The sequence below is a fragment of the Muscardinus avellanarius genome (assembly GCF_963383645.1).
Source record: "Muscardinus avellanarius genome assembly, chromosome: X".
Classification (NCBI taxonomy): Eukaryota; Metazoa; Chordata; class Mammalia; order Rodentia; family Gliridae; genus Muscardinus; species Muscardinus avellanarius.
Window position 1 is genome coordinate 81,544,652 of NC_137792.1, and position 15,203 is coordinate 81,559,854.

At 40.0% G+C, this 15,203-nt stretch overlaps 1 protein-coding gene across 1 annotated transcript; it reads left to right on the forward strand.

The window, feature by feature from the left end:
- The first annotated feature begins 2,777 nt into the window (after positions 1–2,777).
- LOC308279261 (nascent polypeptide-associated complex subunit alpha-like) lies at positions 2,778–3,569 on the forward strand. Its single transcript, XM_080719278.1, has one exon. It carries the CDS (start codon positions 2,813–2,815, stop codon positions 3,458–3,460), a length of 648 nt encoding a protein of 215 aa, XP_080575404.1. The 5' UTR covers positions 2,778–2,812; the 3' UTR covers positions 3,461–3,569.
- Positions 3,570–15,203: the final 11,634 nt, after the last annotated feature.

A 15,203-nucleotide genomic window follows, 5' to 3' on the forward strand; every position in this document is an offset into this window, starting at 1 on the left:
CATATTAGGATAGATTTTTTTCTGAAAAATAAATATATAAATATATGATAGTTTCACCTAAAAAAAAAAGAAAATAATATTCTCTGGTAAGAAAGAAAGCAAAAAGAAATTTTGAAATGTTATCTTTATGTTATCAAAAGCTTGGTATCAGACAAATGAAACTGTTATGTGAGATTATCATTTTTAATTTTGGATAATTTGCTATAATACTAGATGTCAACCACTAAGCCAAGCATGGAAAGGAGGGATGGGGAGGGAATGGGGTGGGGATCGGGTGGGGGTTGACTGGTGATGTGTGCATGTATGTCTACAAAAGTTTTCTTTGTATCCCACTATGATGTATGAATACAGTGCACCAATAAAAAATTTAAAAAAAAATAGAGGGGGAAAACTCTTTTAAATGCACCCAGTTGCAACAAATAAGCAAAAATAATGCAAATATGTTCGCAGGATTAAGCTTTCAATAAAGTTTAAAAGAAAGTAAAAATAAATAAATAAATAAATAAATGGTAGCTCAGAGGTAGAATGGTTTTGGGTTCAATCCCCAGTACCACCACCAAAAAAAAACCCCACAAATAAACATTCTGTTACTTAATTTATATTAAAAAAAAATTATGCTGCTTTGCAAAAAAAAACCACCCCTTAAATTTTTTTTTATTTTGAAATAGGGTCTAGCTAAGTTGCTGAGGCTGGTCTTGAAACTATGATCCTCCTGATTCAGCCTTCTAAATGCTGGAATTACAGGTATATGTCATCACATCTGGCTGCCAAAGCAGTTCTTATAAAAAAAAAATCAGACAACCTAAACTTTAACTTCAAGCCTTACTATCAATCTACAGTATTTCTTTCTTTCAAGGCAGTATATATAGTATTGTCTTGTCATCATATATCAATGGAAGAGAATAGAGTTTACATTATATATCAATGGAAGAGAATAGAGTTTACAAGTGGACTTACATATCTATAGTCAGTTGGGTTTTTACGAAAGTGCAAAGGCAATACAGTGGAGAAAGTGTTGTCTTTTCAACAAATGAGGACTGGGGATATGGCTCAGTGGTAGAGCACTTGCCTATCATACATGAGATTCTGGGTTCAATCTCCAGCACTGCAAAAAATGGTAATGGGACAATTTGACATCTATATGCAAAAAATGAACCTCAATCTTTATCTCATATCATAAACAAATTAACTCAAAATGGATTATAAGCATAAATATAAAAACTAAAACTAAAATTTCTAGAATAACACATTACATTCTTTGTAACCTTGAGTTAAACAAAGATTTCCTGGATATGACCTAAAATGTATAAACAATAGAAGGAAGAAAAAGCAATAAGTTGAGCTTCATCAAAATTACAAGCTTCTGCCTTCAGAAGTTAAAAAGTGAAGAACAGGGCTGAGGATGTAGCTTAGTGATAAAGCACTTGCCTAACATGAGGCTCTGGATCTGATACCAGGCACCACAAAGAAAAAGAAGAAGGAGAGGAGTGGAAACAAAAAGGTAAGCTGTCACAGACTGAGAAAATAGTTTTAAAACACATATTTAATAGGGGGGTATGTATCCAGGATATATAAAGGGCTCTCAAAACTAAATAATAATAAACAACCCAATTTAAAAATGAGCAATAGCTGGGCATGGTGGTACACGCTTGTAATCCCAGCATCTGGGAGGCTGAGACAGGAGGATCGCAGTTCGTGGACAGCCTCAGCTACTTAGTGAGGCCCTCTGCAACTCAGTGAGACCCGGTTTCAAAATAAAGAATAAAAAATAGGGCAGGGACTGTAGCTCGGAGGTCGAATGCCCCTGGGTTCCATCCCCAGATTCGCAAAAATAAAATAAAATAAAAATAAAAATGAGCAATAAATTCTAGAAAACTGTTATACAACATAGTGCCTATAGTCAAGAACATGGCATGTTGGCATTAGTTATGCTGCCAAGAACATACCAATACATTTTTTTAGTGGTACTGGGGATGGAATCCAAGGGCATTCTACCTCCAAGCTACACTCCCAGCCCTATTTATTATTCTTCATTTTTAAGCAGGGTCTCACTGAGTTGCAAAGGGCTTCACTAAGTAGCTGAGGCTGGCAGGGAACCATGATCCTCCTATCTCAGTCTCCCAAATCCTGGGATTGCAAACTTGCACAACCACATCCAGCTACAAGATCTATTTAAAGGCCAGGGATGGAGAGGGAGTCAGAGTTCCATTTGGGGGCTCTCCAGTGTGCAGGGGGCAGAGTTCCATTTTCAGGCTCTCCACTGTGTCTGAACGCTGCTGTTTCTTCTCTTCTCTATTTCTTTATTTGTAATAAAGACTTGTTAAAGCTGCAAAAAACAAAATGTATTAAGAGAGCTGGATTGGGAGGCTGAATCAGAAAGATTTCTCAGCCCACTGCATTGTTAGAATGGTAACAAGTTTTTTGTGTGTGACAAGAAAGCCTTCACTAAGAAAAGAAGTACACTTTAAAAAGGAGAATTTTTCTCTAAAACACACAATGTACCTAAACATATTGAAATCAATTACTAAGCCAAGCATGGGAAGGAGGGATGGGAAGGGAATTGGGTGGGAATTGGGTAAGGGCTAAATGGGTGATGTGTACATGTATGTCCACACGAGGTTTTTTTATCCCAATATGATGTATGAATATAATGCACCAACAAAAATTTAAAAAAAATAAAAAGGAGAATTTTTTAGCTGGGCATAATGGAGCATGCCTGCTGTTCCAAGTACTCAGGAGGCTAAGGCAGGAAGATCAGAAATGTGAGTTCACTCTTTCTGCCACCATCTTGGTCCTGCGTTCTCCGCTCGAAATGCCCGGTGAAGCCACAGAAACCGTCCCTGCTACAGAGCAGGAGTTGCCACAGCCCCAGGCTGAGACAGGGTCCGGAACAGAATCTGACAGTGATGAATCAGTACCAGAGCTTGAGGAACAAGATTCCACCCAAACAGCCACACAACAAGCCCAGCTGGCAGCAGCAGCTGAAATCGATGAAGAACCAGTCAGTAAAGCAAAACAAAGTAGGAGTGAAAAGAAGGCACGAAAGGCCATGTCAAAACTGGGTCTTCAGCAGGTTACAGGGGTCACTAGAGTCACTATCCGGAAATCTAAGAATATCCTGTTTGTCATCACAAAACCAGATGTCTACAAGAGCCCAGCTTCAGATACTTACATAGTGTTTGGGGAAGCCAAGATTGAGGATTTATCTCAGCAAGCACAGTTAGCAGCTGCTGAGAAATTCAAAGTTCAAGGTGAAGCTGTCTCAAACATTCAAGAAAACACACAGACTCCAACAGTACAAGAGGAGAGTGAAGAGGAAGAGGTTGATGAAACAGGTGTGGAAGTTAAGGACATAGAGCTGGTTATGTCACAAGCAAATGTGTCAAGAGCAAAGGCAGTCCGAGCCCTGAAGAACAACAGTAATGATATTGTAAATGCTATTATGGAATTAACAATGTAACCATCTGAAAGCAAGGACTTTTTTTGGTGTTTGAAAAGGGTAACTGAAGCTTGGTTTGAAATTTGTACTGTTTCTATCATTAATAAAGTTATGGCTTCTTGTTGGATGAAAAAAAAAAAAGAAATGTGAGTTCAATCAAAGTAGAGTGATTATTCAGCACAAGAAGCCATTGGTTCTATCCCACTACCTAAAAAGGGGGTACTTTTATTGTATAAAAATTAAGCGTCAGTAAACCTCACTTTTAGAAAAGCTAATCATACTAGCAAGCCTAAGGTAGAGAAGAGGTATACTAGTCTGCTTTTCTTAGTTATCTTCCACATCAATGGCAGGCATGTTTGGGAGAGTGTCTCACGTTCATGAAGGATCTCTATCTATCCTTTTTCTGCAGGCCAGAGTGCCATTCTCCATTGAGTAATGACTGGGCAATGGTAATGTAGGAAAGGGCAGGATGGGGGAAAGAGGAGCGTAGCACTGAACATCAGATATGGTTTTGACATTAGGACCCATATGGATTCAAACCCTAGCTTTCCTGTTTCTGAGCTGTATGACCTTGGGTAAACCCTTTAATGTCTCTGAGCCTCTAGTCATTTCCTAGGGTACCTTAGAAGCTCCAAAAGCTTGGCAATGCATATAACACATGTGATAGGAGAGAATGTAAATTAGTGCAGCTACTATGAACATCAGTGTGAGGATTCCTCAGAAAATTGGTAATGAATCCACAATATAATCCAACTATACCACTCCTGTGTATATTTCCAAAGGTACCAAAACCAGAATATTATAGCAATACATGCATATCCACAATTCACAATTGCCAAATTATAGACCCAATCTAGATATCCATCTACAGATGAATGGATTACAAAATTATGGAATATGCACACAATGGAATTCTACTCAGGAATAAAGAAGAGCAAAATTATGTCATTCGCAGGAAAATGGATAGACCTAAAGAATATTATGTTAAGTGAGATTAGCCAGTCACAGAAAGTGAAAGTTTATATGTTCTCTTTCATATGTGGAAGCTAGAGAATAATTACAATACCAGAAAAATGCCAGATAATGGAGGATGTTACGGTTTGAGAATATTGTATGGTTTTGGGGAAACTAAATTATGTTACAGTTTGGTAAACTGTTCCCAAGGACCCCTGTTAGGGTTCCAGACACAATTTCCCTCAAAACACACACACACACACACACACACACACACACACACACATACACAAATAAACCCAAAAACAGAAAAACCATGGGTTCTTGTCCTGAGATAAGGATAAGTATACAATAGCCCGGACTCTTGCTGAAGATTTAAAGAAGTTTATTAAAAAGATAGAAATACAGAAGATAGTTACAGCCCCATGCCATAATGGCATGCGGGGGGGTGGGGGGGTTCAAATGAATGCCCCACCAAAGATAAAGCACGTGGACCGGACTTTTTATACCCATGACCTCCATCCTGTTTAAGTAATTCTGACTAGTAAATGTCCCTGTAAAGTTCCTCCCCCAGCAAGGTGTGGCAAGGTGTCTCCTTTCACAAAGGTCGACCCCTCCTCCCATCCCAGTTAGATCATCCAATTATTATGTAAGCCTGTCTTTAGAATGAGGATGAGGAAGTCCTAGTTTCCCTCTCCTATAGATTTGCTAATTACCTTTAGCTAGGTTAATTTAAGTTACAATAGCTGTTTGCTTCCTGACTGAAACCTAAACCAAGTCTTTCTTTCCCCAGGTCTGCTGCCATTTTGACACAATTATTTTTTAAATATATCTATTAATAATCAGAGCTTTCTCAAATCTTCCTAGGCCATTCCCAATTACTGGTAGAGAGGAGACATTCTAGTGGAGTGATGGAGGGGAGTTAGGAGAGGATGGGGATAGGAGGGAGGGAGAATTAACACTTCTATTGATGTTATACACATATGTGATGTTAGCAATGCTAATCTCAATATCATGTATGGGGAGGAGGTGATTGGGAGGGAGATGGGAAAGCCCACCAAGTGCTGCGTGCATCTATGTCACTATCACTGTGAACCACACTATGATATGAGACTGTAATGCACCAATAAAAGTATTTTTTAAAAGCTTCTAATCCCAGCCGGGCATGGTGGCACATGCTTGTAATTGTAATCCCCGCACTTGGGAGGCTGAGACAGGAGGATCGCGCAGGTTCAAAGCCAGCCTCAGCTACATAGTGAGGCTTTCAGCAACTTAGTGAGACCCTGTTTCCAAATAAAATATAAAAAAGGTCTTGGAGTATAGTCCAGAGATAGAAAGCCTCTGGGTTACACCCCCAGTACCACCAAAAAAAAAAACAAAAACAAAAAAACAAAAACAAAACTTCTAATCCCAGCATTTGGGAGGCTGAGACAGGAGGATCGCACTTTGTGAACAGCCTCAGCTACTTAGTGAACCTAGTGATGCCCTTTGCAACTCAGTGAGACCCTGCTTCAAAATAAAGAATAAAAAATAGGGCTGAGAGTGTAGTTTTAGAGGTAGAATGCCCCTGGCTTCCATCCCCAGTACTACAAAAAAAGTATAAAAAAAGAATGTAAGAGGTAATGTAAATCAAAGTAGCTGATAAATGAAACCCTTTCTGGTTCTTAAGTCAAAAGATGGTGTAAGGTACCTACTGTCTGGCTGATGTAAATGATATGTGGATATCATTTAGTACCTCCCACCCACAACCACATTCAACCATACTCTCCACTTATGCCACTACCCTTTTAGTGGGTGACCTATAGTTGGGAATTTCCAAAACAACTACAGTTCTAGTCCTTTCCCTCAGGGGACCATATGTTAGAGTTAAGGAGGTAGAGGGACTCCATTCAAAGGACATATTCCTGCCCCCCCCCTTCATTTATCTCCTCTCTTTCCCCACTAGTGGGGGATTTGCTCAGACTTCTTTCTTTTGAAATCAAATAGAACTGGGAAGATAAGTCTCCTGCGTAGGGAGGCAACAAAAGCCACCACCTCTGCACAATACATTTAAATGCCAAATAGAAACGGTTGAGAGATCACTGCTCTCAAAGTTATCTGAGATTCCTCTCCCATGCCCACCCTATCCCCTCTCCCAGTCTCCTACTGCCTCCCTCTTCCCCTTCTTTCCCTGAAGGTAGCTAGGGTTGGAAAAACAGTTGTCTCTCAGCTGATCAACTGGGACCAAGGGGAAGGCAAATGAATTTATTCAGTTCTGCAGCAAGTGTGAGCATGGGCTTTTCAGTGCCTCCCCCCCTTTTTTTAATTAATGAACAATCTGGGCCATTGCTTCTCCTGTAGGTATGCAAAATAGCTTCAGCTTTTGAAATCCCTGTTGTTGAATGTACTCCACGGGGCACAATCACATTGCCACCCCTGTTTTGCATAAGAAACCGCTGTTTCCAAGATAAGAATCTTTTCATTTAGCTGTCATGAGCTCATCCTTTTCCTGTGCTTTGTGGCTCCAGCTCCTTTGAGTCAATACCCAAACAATGACTGCCTGCTTAGGGCACCCTCCTGCCCCCAACGGGAGGCTGGCCTCCGGAAGCCTGCCTAGGCAGGCAACCCAAGTTCTTTTCAGACCTCAGATGTCAAGAGGGTGAGAAAAAATAAGATCTGAGACCTCTGAAAATCTTCCACTGGCTTCAAAGCAGACTTTGGGGGTGGGGGGAACCTAAATGTGATGGTGTGTGGCAGAGGGCAGACAGGCAGTGCCCTGGGATCATGAACTTAGACAGCCTGGGAAATCTAAAGATGAGGAGTGGGGGCACACAAATATACAAAGCTGTTGGACCATCCCTCCTCTGTCTCTGATCATTAGACTGCATCCTGTTCCTGTCCTTCAGTTTGGAACCACGCCTCACATCAGAAACAATGACACTGCACTCCAATCTGGATTCAGTGGAATCCAAATCCTTTCCTCCTTTATGTGGGTAAACCAAGGCCCAGGAGGGAAAGCAGCTTTCCTAAGAGCACTCAGATAGTTGAAGAGGTGGGTGCTAAAACTCCAGTCTCATGCTGTTTATCCTACCACACATGGCTGCTTCTGGAGGAAATCAATAACATTTGTGTACAAAGCACTAAGGCAAAAGTCAAGATAGGAGATTAAACAGAGATCATGGTAAACTACAAACTATACAAACAGTAAGGGTTTTATTGTTAGCTTCCTCATTTGTGGGAGAAATGTTCAAAAGATCCAGGAAAATATCAAAATTTAACCTTTATAGAATGGGGGGGGGGCAGACGGGCGGGGGTACATGGTTGTCGCAACTGAGCACTTGCTCATTATTTCCACTTTGGAGAAAGAAAATAATGCTATAAAGAAGCCATAGATACCTAATATGTGTCTAGCAGGAGGCCACGTGCACTGAAGTCCACAAGAAATGAGGAAAACAAAGGCCCTGACTTGAGAGAGGTTACAAGCTGGTAAAGAGGCTGGTTGTTCTGCAATTTGATCAGAGGTGTCTTCAGGGCCAAGCCTAGGTATTCCAGAGAGCTTTCAGCAAAAAGAAGAGTTCACAGCAGGTGCCTAGTCTCACCCTGCAGATTGGCTGGTTAATTAAGATCCCCTACTGGCTCTGAAATGCTCCCCAGCACTGCTTTTTTTGCCTTGTTTGGCATAAAGGAACACTTATTACATTTAAAACAAGAAGTTTTTCTATTCGTGTCCCTGAGATTCCTGGGTTTGGCCCTCTGTGGCCCTCAGGGTGGAAGAGAAGCCTTGTCCTCCCAGGCACAAGAAATAATGTTTCATTCTGCTAGTGAAGTTACTGAGGAAAACCACAGCTTGAAGTTAGAAAAAAAGGTTTCTCTCATCTACAGGTCAGTTTTGGGGGACAGAAATCTTACATCCTTGATCTAAAAGAAGCAATAAAGCAGTAATTAGGAGTCCCGGGGCCTCCCTCAACTTGGTCCCTTACTAGATGTGAGACTGGTAAATCTCTTCTGTGGGCCTCAGTCTCCTTGTCTATAAAATGAGGGCATTGACGTGACCAAAGTTCCCTTGCTGGGCATGATGGCACACACCTGTAATGCCAAGTCTCAGGAAGCTGAGGCAGGATGATCACAGGTTAGAGGCCAGCCTACTCATCTTAATAAGACCTGTTTCGAACTAAAAAATAAAATAGGGCTTGGAGTGTAGTTCAGAAGTACAATACCCCCAGGTTCAATCCTCAGTACCACAAAAAAGTTCCCCAAAGAAAGACTTAGAAGTCTAAATCTTTCCAAATATGGGGGTAGAATGGTGGGGAAAGCGTATGTACATATAACATATAATGAAAGAAGTACCTAGCAGTGAAAAGAAAAGAACCACTATAATGGATGAATATTTGCAGTTACAATATTTCATGCTTCTGTGCAACCCAATTTCTGCTCAAGGAATCAGATTTAAAAGGAATCAGTTATTTGTTATTTAAAACAATTTCACTTCCAGTTAAATCTGGCAAATTGAACACAGGCACTTATCTAAGTTATTTCCTAAGACCCCACAAAAATAGTTAGGAATTAAGTGGTCAAACTCCCTGGGTTAGATAGAAATAGGAGGTTTTTTTAGTTTTGTTTTGTTTTGTTTTGGTGGTACTGGGGGTGGTACCCAGGGGCTTTCTACCTCAGGGTTATAATCCCAGACCTATTTTACATTTTATTTTGAAACAGGGTGTCACTAAGTTGCTGAGAGCCTCACTAAGTAGATGAGGCTAGCTTTGAACCTGTGCAAGCCTCCTGTCTCAGCCTCCCAAGTGCGGGGATTACAAGTGTGCGCCCACCACGCCCGGCCCAAGGAAACTGTTTATGCTGTACATCCCAAATGGCTCAGGAATTGAAGGTACCAGGTATCTCCGAAAATGGACTTTCTGGTGTAGAGTTGAAAATAGTATGATAAATTAAACATTTTTGTAAAGAACATTTGGTTCCCAGATCCCTTTTTCCACCCCAGCAGGAGGTGGGACACTTAAACCAACCATAGCTAAGGGCCAAGTGAGAGGCCATGCTGAAAACAAGGATTAAGTTGAAGTCTGCATTTGAAACATTGAGACTGCCAATCCCCTTCTATGGCTCAGTTCCCAGGATATTGGAAGATTCTGTCTTGGGAAACTGGTTGAACCCAGAGAAATAAACTAAATATGACATTGGAGAATCAGGCAGGGTGTCAAATTATGTAGGGTTTTATAGGCCATATTAGGAATGTTTTGCTTTTGGATTTTAGTCTAAAGGCCAGGAAGTCATCCAGGGGTTTTAAGACATAATCAAGTTTGCATTATTAAAAGATGATTAAAAAGGAGCTAGTGTAGATGTTCAAAGGACTCTCAATCACATTTGGCCAGTTTTTTTTGGTTTTTTTTTTTTTTTTTTTTGGTGGTACTGGGAGTGGAACCCAGGGGCTTTCTACCTCCAAGCTATGCTCCCAGACCTACTTTATATTTTATTTGGAAACAGGGTCTCACTAAGTTACTGAGAGCCACATTAAGTACCTGAGGCTGTCTTCGAACCTGCGTGATCCTCCTGTCTCAGCCTCCCAAGTGCGGGGATTACAAGCATGCACCACCATGCCCAGCATTTGGCCAGTTTTAATCATATGAAAATGCAACAGCTTCCCTTCCCTGTCCTCTCTCCCCTCTAACCTCTGAGGAGTTCATGGCAATGGATAAGACCAACAATGGTATGCCTGCTGGCACTCAAGAGTGTGGAGAGCTTGGAAGGTAGCCAGCTGGTAGTGTGTGGAGGGATGTCATTGTATACCTATCGGCACCAAAGGACACAGGATGGTAAGGGGTGAAGAGGAGAACTTCACAGAGATGTGTTGGAGGTGTGCCTGCTGGTACCCAGTGACAAGGGGTGCCAAAGCATTGTAGGATGCCACATGGACGCACATTGGCAATGTGTCCACTGATACCCGAGAACACGGAGGGCTGGTGGAAGAGGTGTCAAAGTGGCAGATGAAGGAGAAGATTGGTATTGTTAGGAGACTGGTTACACTAATTGAGCAAATAATTTAGGATTATATTGAAGATAAGAATTGCCAGGTTTCTCAATGTTACACAAGATACTCCAAACATGGAGAAGAAGATTAGACTGAATATTGAGATTCTTGGTGGGGGGGGGGGATTGGAAGTTTTGTTAGGGACTCATTTTTCCTAAGCATACTCACAAAGATCTAGAAATAGTTATGTGTATGTGTGTATATACAGATGTTCTTTCACTTGTGAAAAGTTATGTCTTGATAAACTCATCTTAAATTGAAACTCATCTTAAATTGAAAACATAAGTAAAAACTGCATTTACTACATCTAACCTACCAAACATCACAGCTCAGCAATGCACTATGCTGCAAAGTGTCAGTTGTTTTTCCCTCAAAATCATATGGCTGACAGAGTTGTAGCTTGCTGTCATCATCCGTCATCTCAAGAGACTATCATCCAGCATATCACTAGACTAGAAAAATATCAAAATTCCAAATTCAACGTGTGGATTCTACTAAATGTGTATCATTTTTGCACTGTAGTAATGTTGAAAAACTGTAAGGTGAACCATTGCTTTTTCAGGAACTATCTGTGCATACATATACTTTCTAGCTCTGCTAAGAGGACCTAGATGCAATGATAGCCCATTAGCATAGAGCACAGCCATTGCTCAGTTCATGATATGACACCCTCTACTAAAGGAAGTGCTCAAAAAACAGTGGGAAAAAGCAAAGGGACACAGATGCCACCTGGAAAAGGGCCCCTAGGGGTAAATTCTGGGAAAATTTGGGCATCAAAATAAAAAATGATAGTGATTGATTATAATCAAACATATAAAATAAGAATTCATGTGTATATATTTTCATAGACAAATAAGTGAATACGTAATGAGGAACAGGGCAGACTGTATTCTAGAAAGACACTCACCATAACATTCACTATATAACTCTTCATACCACATGATATTAACAATCTTCCCTCCCCTTGAGCCCATGTAAATATTTGTGTCTGCCTCAATGAACAGAATGAAATGGAAATAAAAGTTATGATTTCTGAGGTTGTCTCAGAAAAAGAGGCCATGAACTTCCACCTTGCTCTCTTGCAGTGTTTGCTGTTTTGAAATGTTTGCAAATGTTTGAGCTAAATAAATAACTGTTGTTTTAAGCCACTAAATTTGAGGCTAGTTTGATATCTGGCAATGTGACTGAATCCCAATAGCTGCCCCAATTTGCCAAATCAAGTAATTGAGACAAACCTTTGGGAAGAAGGAAAAGAAATGTATTGATTAGCTGGGCATGGTAGCTCATGCTTTTAATCCCCACGCTTTGGAGGCGGAGACAGGAGGATCGAGCAGGTTCGAAACCAGCCTCACTGGCTTAAGAGACCCTGTTTCCAAATAAAAATATAAAAAAATAGGTGTTTGCGAGTGTAGCCCAGAGGTAGAAGGGTTTCTAGGAACCACAGTACCACAAAAAGAATGTATTTAGGTGAGAAAAATGAAATTAATTTTTCCTCACGGAGTCAACAGTAAGTTGATGACTGTAACTCTAAATCAAAATTTCAAGGTTACAACTTCCAGGAAGATGGCGACCGAGAAAAGCGGTGCTTAAAAGCCCCGCTAACAACCAGTCTCCATTACCACAAAATCAGCACCTTTCATAGCCAGAAAACACCATCACCAGAGAAACAAAAAAATCACCAGGCTCCAGAGAGAAAGCAGACTGAGAACAGAGCTAAGAGCCACAGAGGAGATATACCGGCCTCACGCCCGAGGACGCGGCAGCAGCGCCATACTGCCGGCAGCTGCGGCGACTTCACCGGACAGCTACAGCAAGCCGAAGTGAGCCGCTGCGGAACAGCCAGGCGGGATTTTTCAGCGCAGGGAGCATCTAAAGCTCCCAGTGGCCGAGCTCAGCACACGCTGCAGGGACTCAGAGTGGAACTCAAAACCAAGAAGAAATAAGCCAGCCTCACGGCCGAGGGCGTAGCAGCAGCACCATATTGCCACTGGCGGCAGCAGCAGTGAATTCACCGAGTCCAGTACAGCTACATCTGCGAACTCAAGAACAGTGAGTCAAATTGCGGGCCACAGAGGAGAAATCCCAGTACTGTATTCCCTGGTACTTGACCCAGTGGGGGAGTGGCGGTAGCAGAGATATCACACCATAGGAAAACATGCAACCTGGCATCCCCCATAGTTTAAAGCAGCCTCTATCTACTCCCTGGGTCAGAGATTCTGTGATACAACCCAGTAAAGGAGTAGTGGGGTCTGAGATACTACAGACTCGAGATCCAGAGCACCTTAAGTGAAGTCATAGTGACCCAAGGGAAGAACCCAGAGAAGGCACAAACTTCCGAAATCATGGGAAAGAGGAATAACACTGGAGCAATGAATGCCCACAACCCCACAACATCAGAAGCCGATAAAACTGAAAATCAGAGATTTCTAGAAGATCAAATCAGGAAAATAACTGTAGAAATAATAGAGGTGCTTCGAAAAGAACTCAGAGAGAGCCAAAAAGAGATAAAGGATGCAATTAATGAAGTAAAGGCCTCAATTCAAAGCACGAACAACCGATTAGAACACATGGAGAACAGAATCTCACTCTTAGAAGATGATCATTCCAAAAATGAACACATAGTTTCTAATCTAGGAAAAAATATCTGACAGCAGGAATCTGATATTGAAGAAATATGGGCCCATCTTAAGAGAGCTAACCTAAGAATAATTGGCATAGAGGAGGGAAAATAAAGTGAAACCAAAGGGATCAACAATCTCTTCAAGGAAGTAATAGCAGAAAATTTTCCAAACATAGAGCAATAGGTTGATACACAGATCCAGGAAACTTATAGAACTCCCTTTAGACAGGACCAGAGAAGAGGATCCCCATGCCACATAATTGTCAAAATGACCAATGTGGAAGCCAAGCAGAGAATCTTAAAGGCAACAAAAACAAAGGGCCAAGTGACATTCAGAGGCAAACCAATTAGAATCACTCCAGACTTCCCAAACCAAGTTTTGAGAGCCAGAAGGGCTTGGAGTAACATATTCCAAACTCTGAAAGAAAACAACTTCCAGCCAAAAGTTTCCTACCCAGCAAAACTTTCTATCAAATTAGATGGGGAAATAAGAAGCTTCCATGACAAACAGAAACTGAAGGAATTTATGTCTTCTAAACCAGTTCTAGAGAAAATACTCAAAGAGATTAACTACAAAGAAGAAATAGGTAACACACACCAGAACCAGAGAAACAAGATTTTCCATCCAACAGACAACTAAGATTGGTTATCTGTGGAGATTCATTATTTATGTTAGTCTTTTACCTATCTCTAAATTGTATTGTTTGCTTTGATTGTTGTTAATTTTTAGGATTTCTACTTGGAATATTAATATACCTTCAGATATAGCATTTGGAAATATTTTATCCAATTCTATTAGTAACTTTTAACTCTGTTTACATTGTCTTTGGATATACAATTTTTTTTTATTTTTTAGGGAGTTTGTATACTCTTCTGTTGCCTGTGCCATTGAAATCATAACCAAGAAATCACTGCCAAGTTCAATGTTGTGAGGTTTTATGACCCAGATTTTCTTCTAAAAGTTTATAGTCTTAAGATTTATATTTAGGTCTATTATCTATTTTGAGTTAATACTTGTATATGGGATTAGGTATGGGTCCAATTTTATTCTTTTCCATGTAATTATTGTTTTTCAACAATATTTAGTTAAAAGATTATTATTTCCACCACCAAATGTTCGTGGAAACCTTGTCAAAAATAACTTGACAATATAGGGAAGAATTTATCTCTAGGCTTTTATTTAACTCCAATGGTTTATATATCTGCCTTTAGAATAGTACTACACTGTTTCAATTATTGTAGCTTTATATGGTTTGAAATCAGAAAATATATATCTTCTAGCTTTGTTCTTTTTCAACATCGTTTTGGGTATCTAGAATCCATATTCCATATTAGGATATATTTTTTTCTGAAAAATAAATATATAAATATGATGGTTTCACCTAAAAAAATAGAAAAAAAATATTCTCTGGTAAGAAAGAAAGCAAAAAGAAATATTGAAATGTTATCTTTAAGTCATCAAAAGCTTGGTATCAGACAAATGAAACTGTTATGTGAGATTATCATTTTTAATTTTGGATAAATTGCTATAATACTAGATGTCAACCACTAAGCCAAGCATGGGAAGGAGGGATGGGGAGAGAATGGGGTGGGGATCGGGTGGGGGCTGACTGGGTGATGTGTGCATGTATGTCTACAAAAGTTTGTATCCCACTATGATGTATGAATACAGTGTACCATTAAAAAATAAATAAATAAATAAAATAAAATAAATTTTTTTAATTTATTTTTTTAAATTTATTTTTTATTGGTTAATGTATTCATACATCATAGTGGTATAAAGAAAATATTTTTGTAGACATACATGCACATCTCGCCCAGTTAGCCCCTACCACGATCCCCACTCCATTCCCTCCCCATCCCTCCTTCCCACGCTTGGCTTACTGGTTGACATCTAGTATTATAGCAATTTATACAATATTAACATTGATAATCTCACATAACAGTTTCATTTGTCTGGTACCAAACTTTTGATGACTTAAAGATAACATTTCAATATTTCTTTTTGCTTTCTTTCTTACCAGAGAATATTTTTTCTTTTTTTTTTTAGGTGAAACTATCATACATTTATTTATTTATTTTTCAGGGAAAAAAATCTATCCTAATATGGAATATGGACTCTAGATACCCAAAACAGTCTCAAAGAAGAACAAAGCTAGAAGATGTATATTTTC

Excerpts from the sequence above, each read along its gene's own strand:
- LOC308279261 (XM_080719278.1), top strand. The coding sequence starts at position 2,813 with ATGCCCGGTGAAGCCACAGAAACCGTCCCTGCTACAGAGCAGGAGTTG.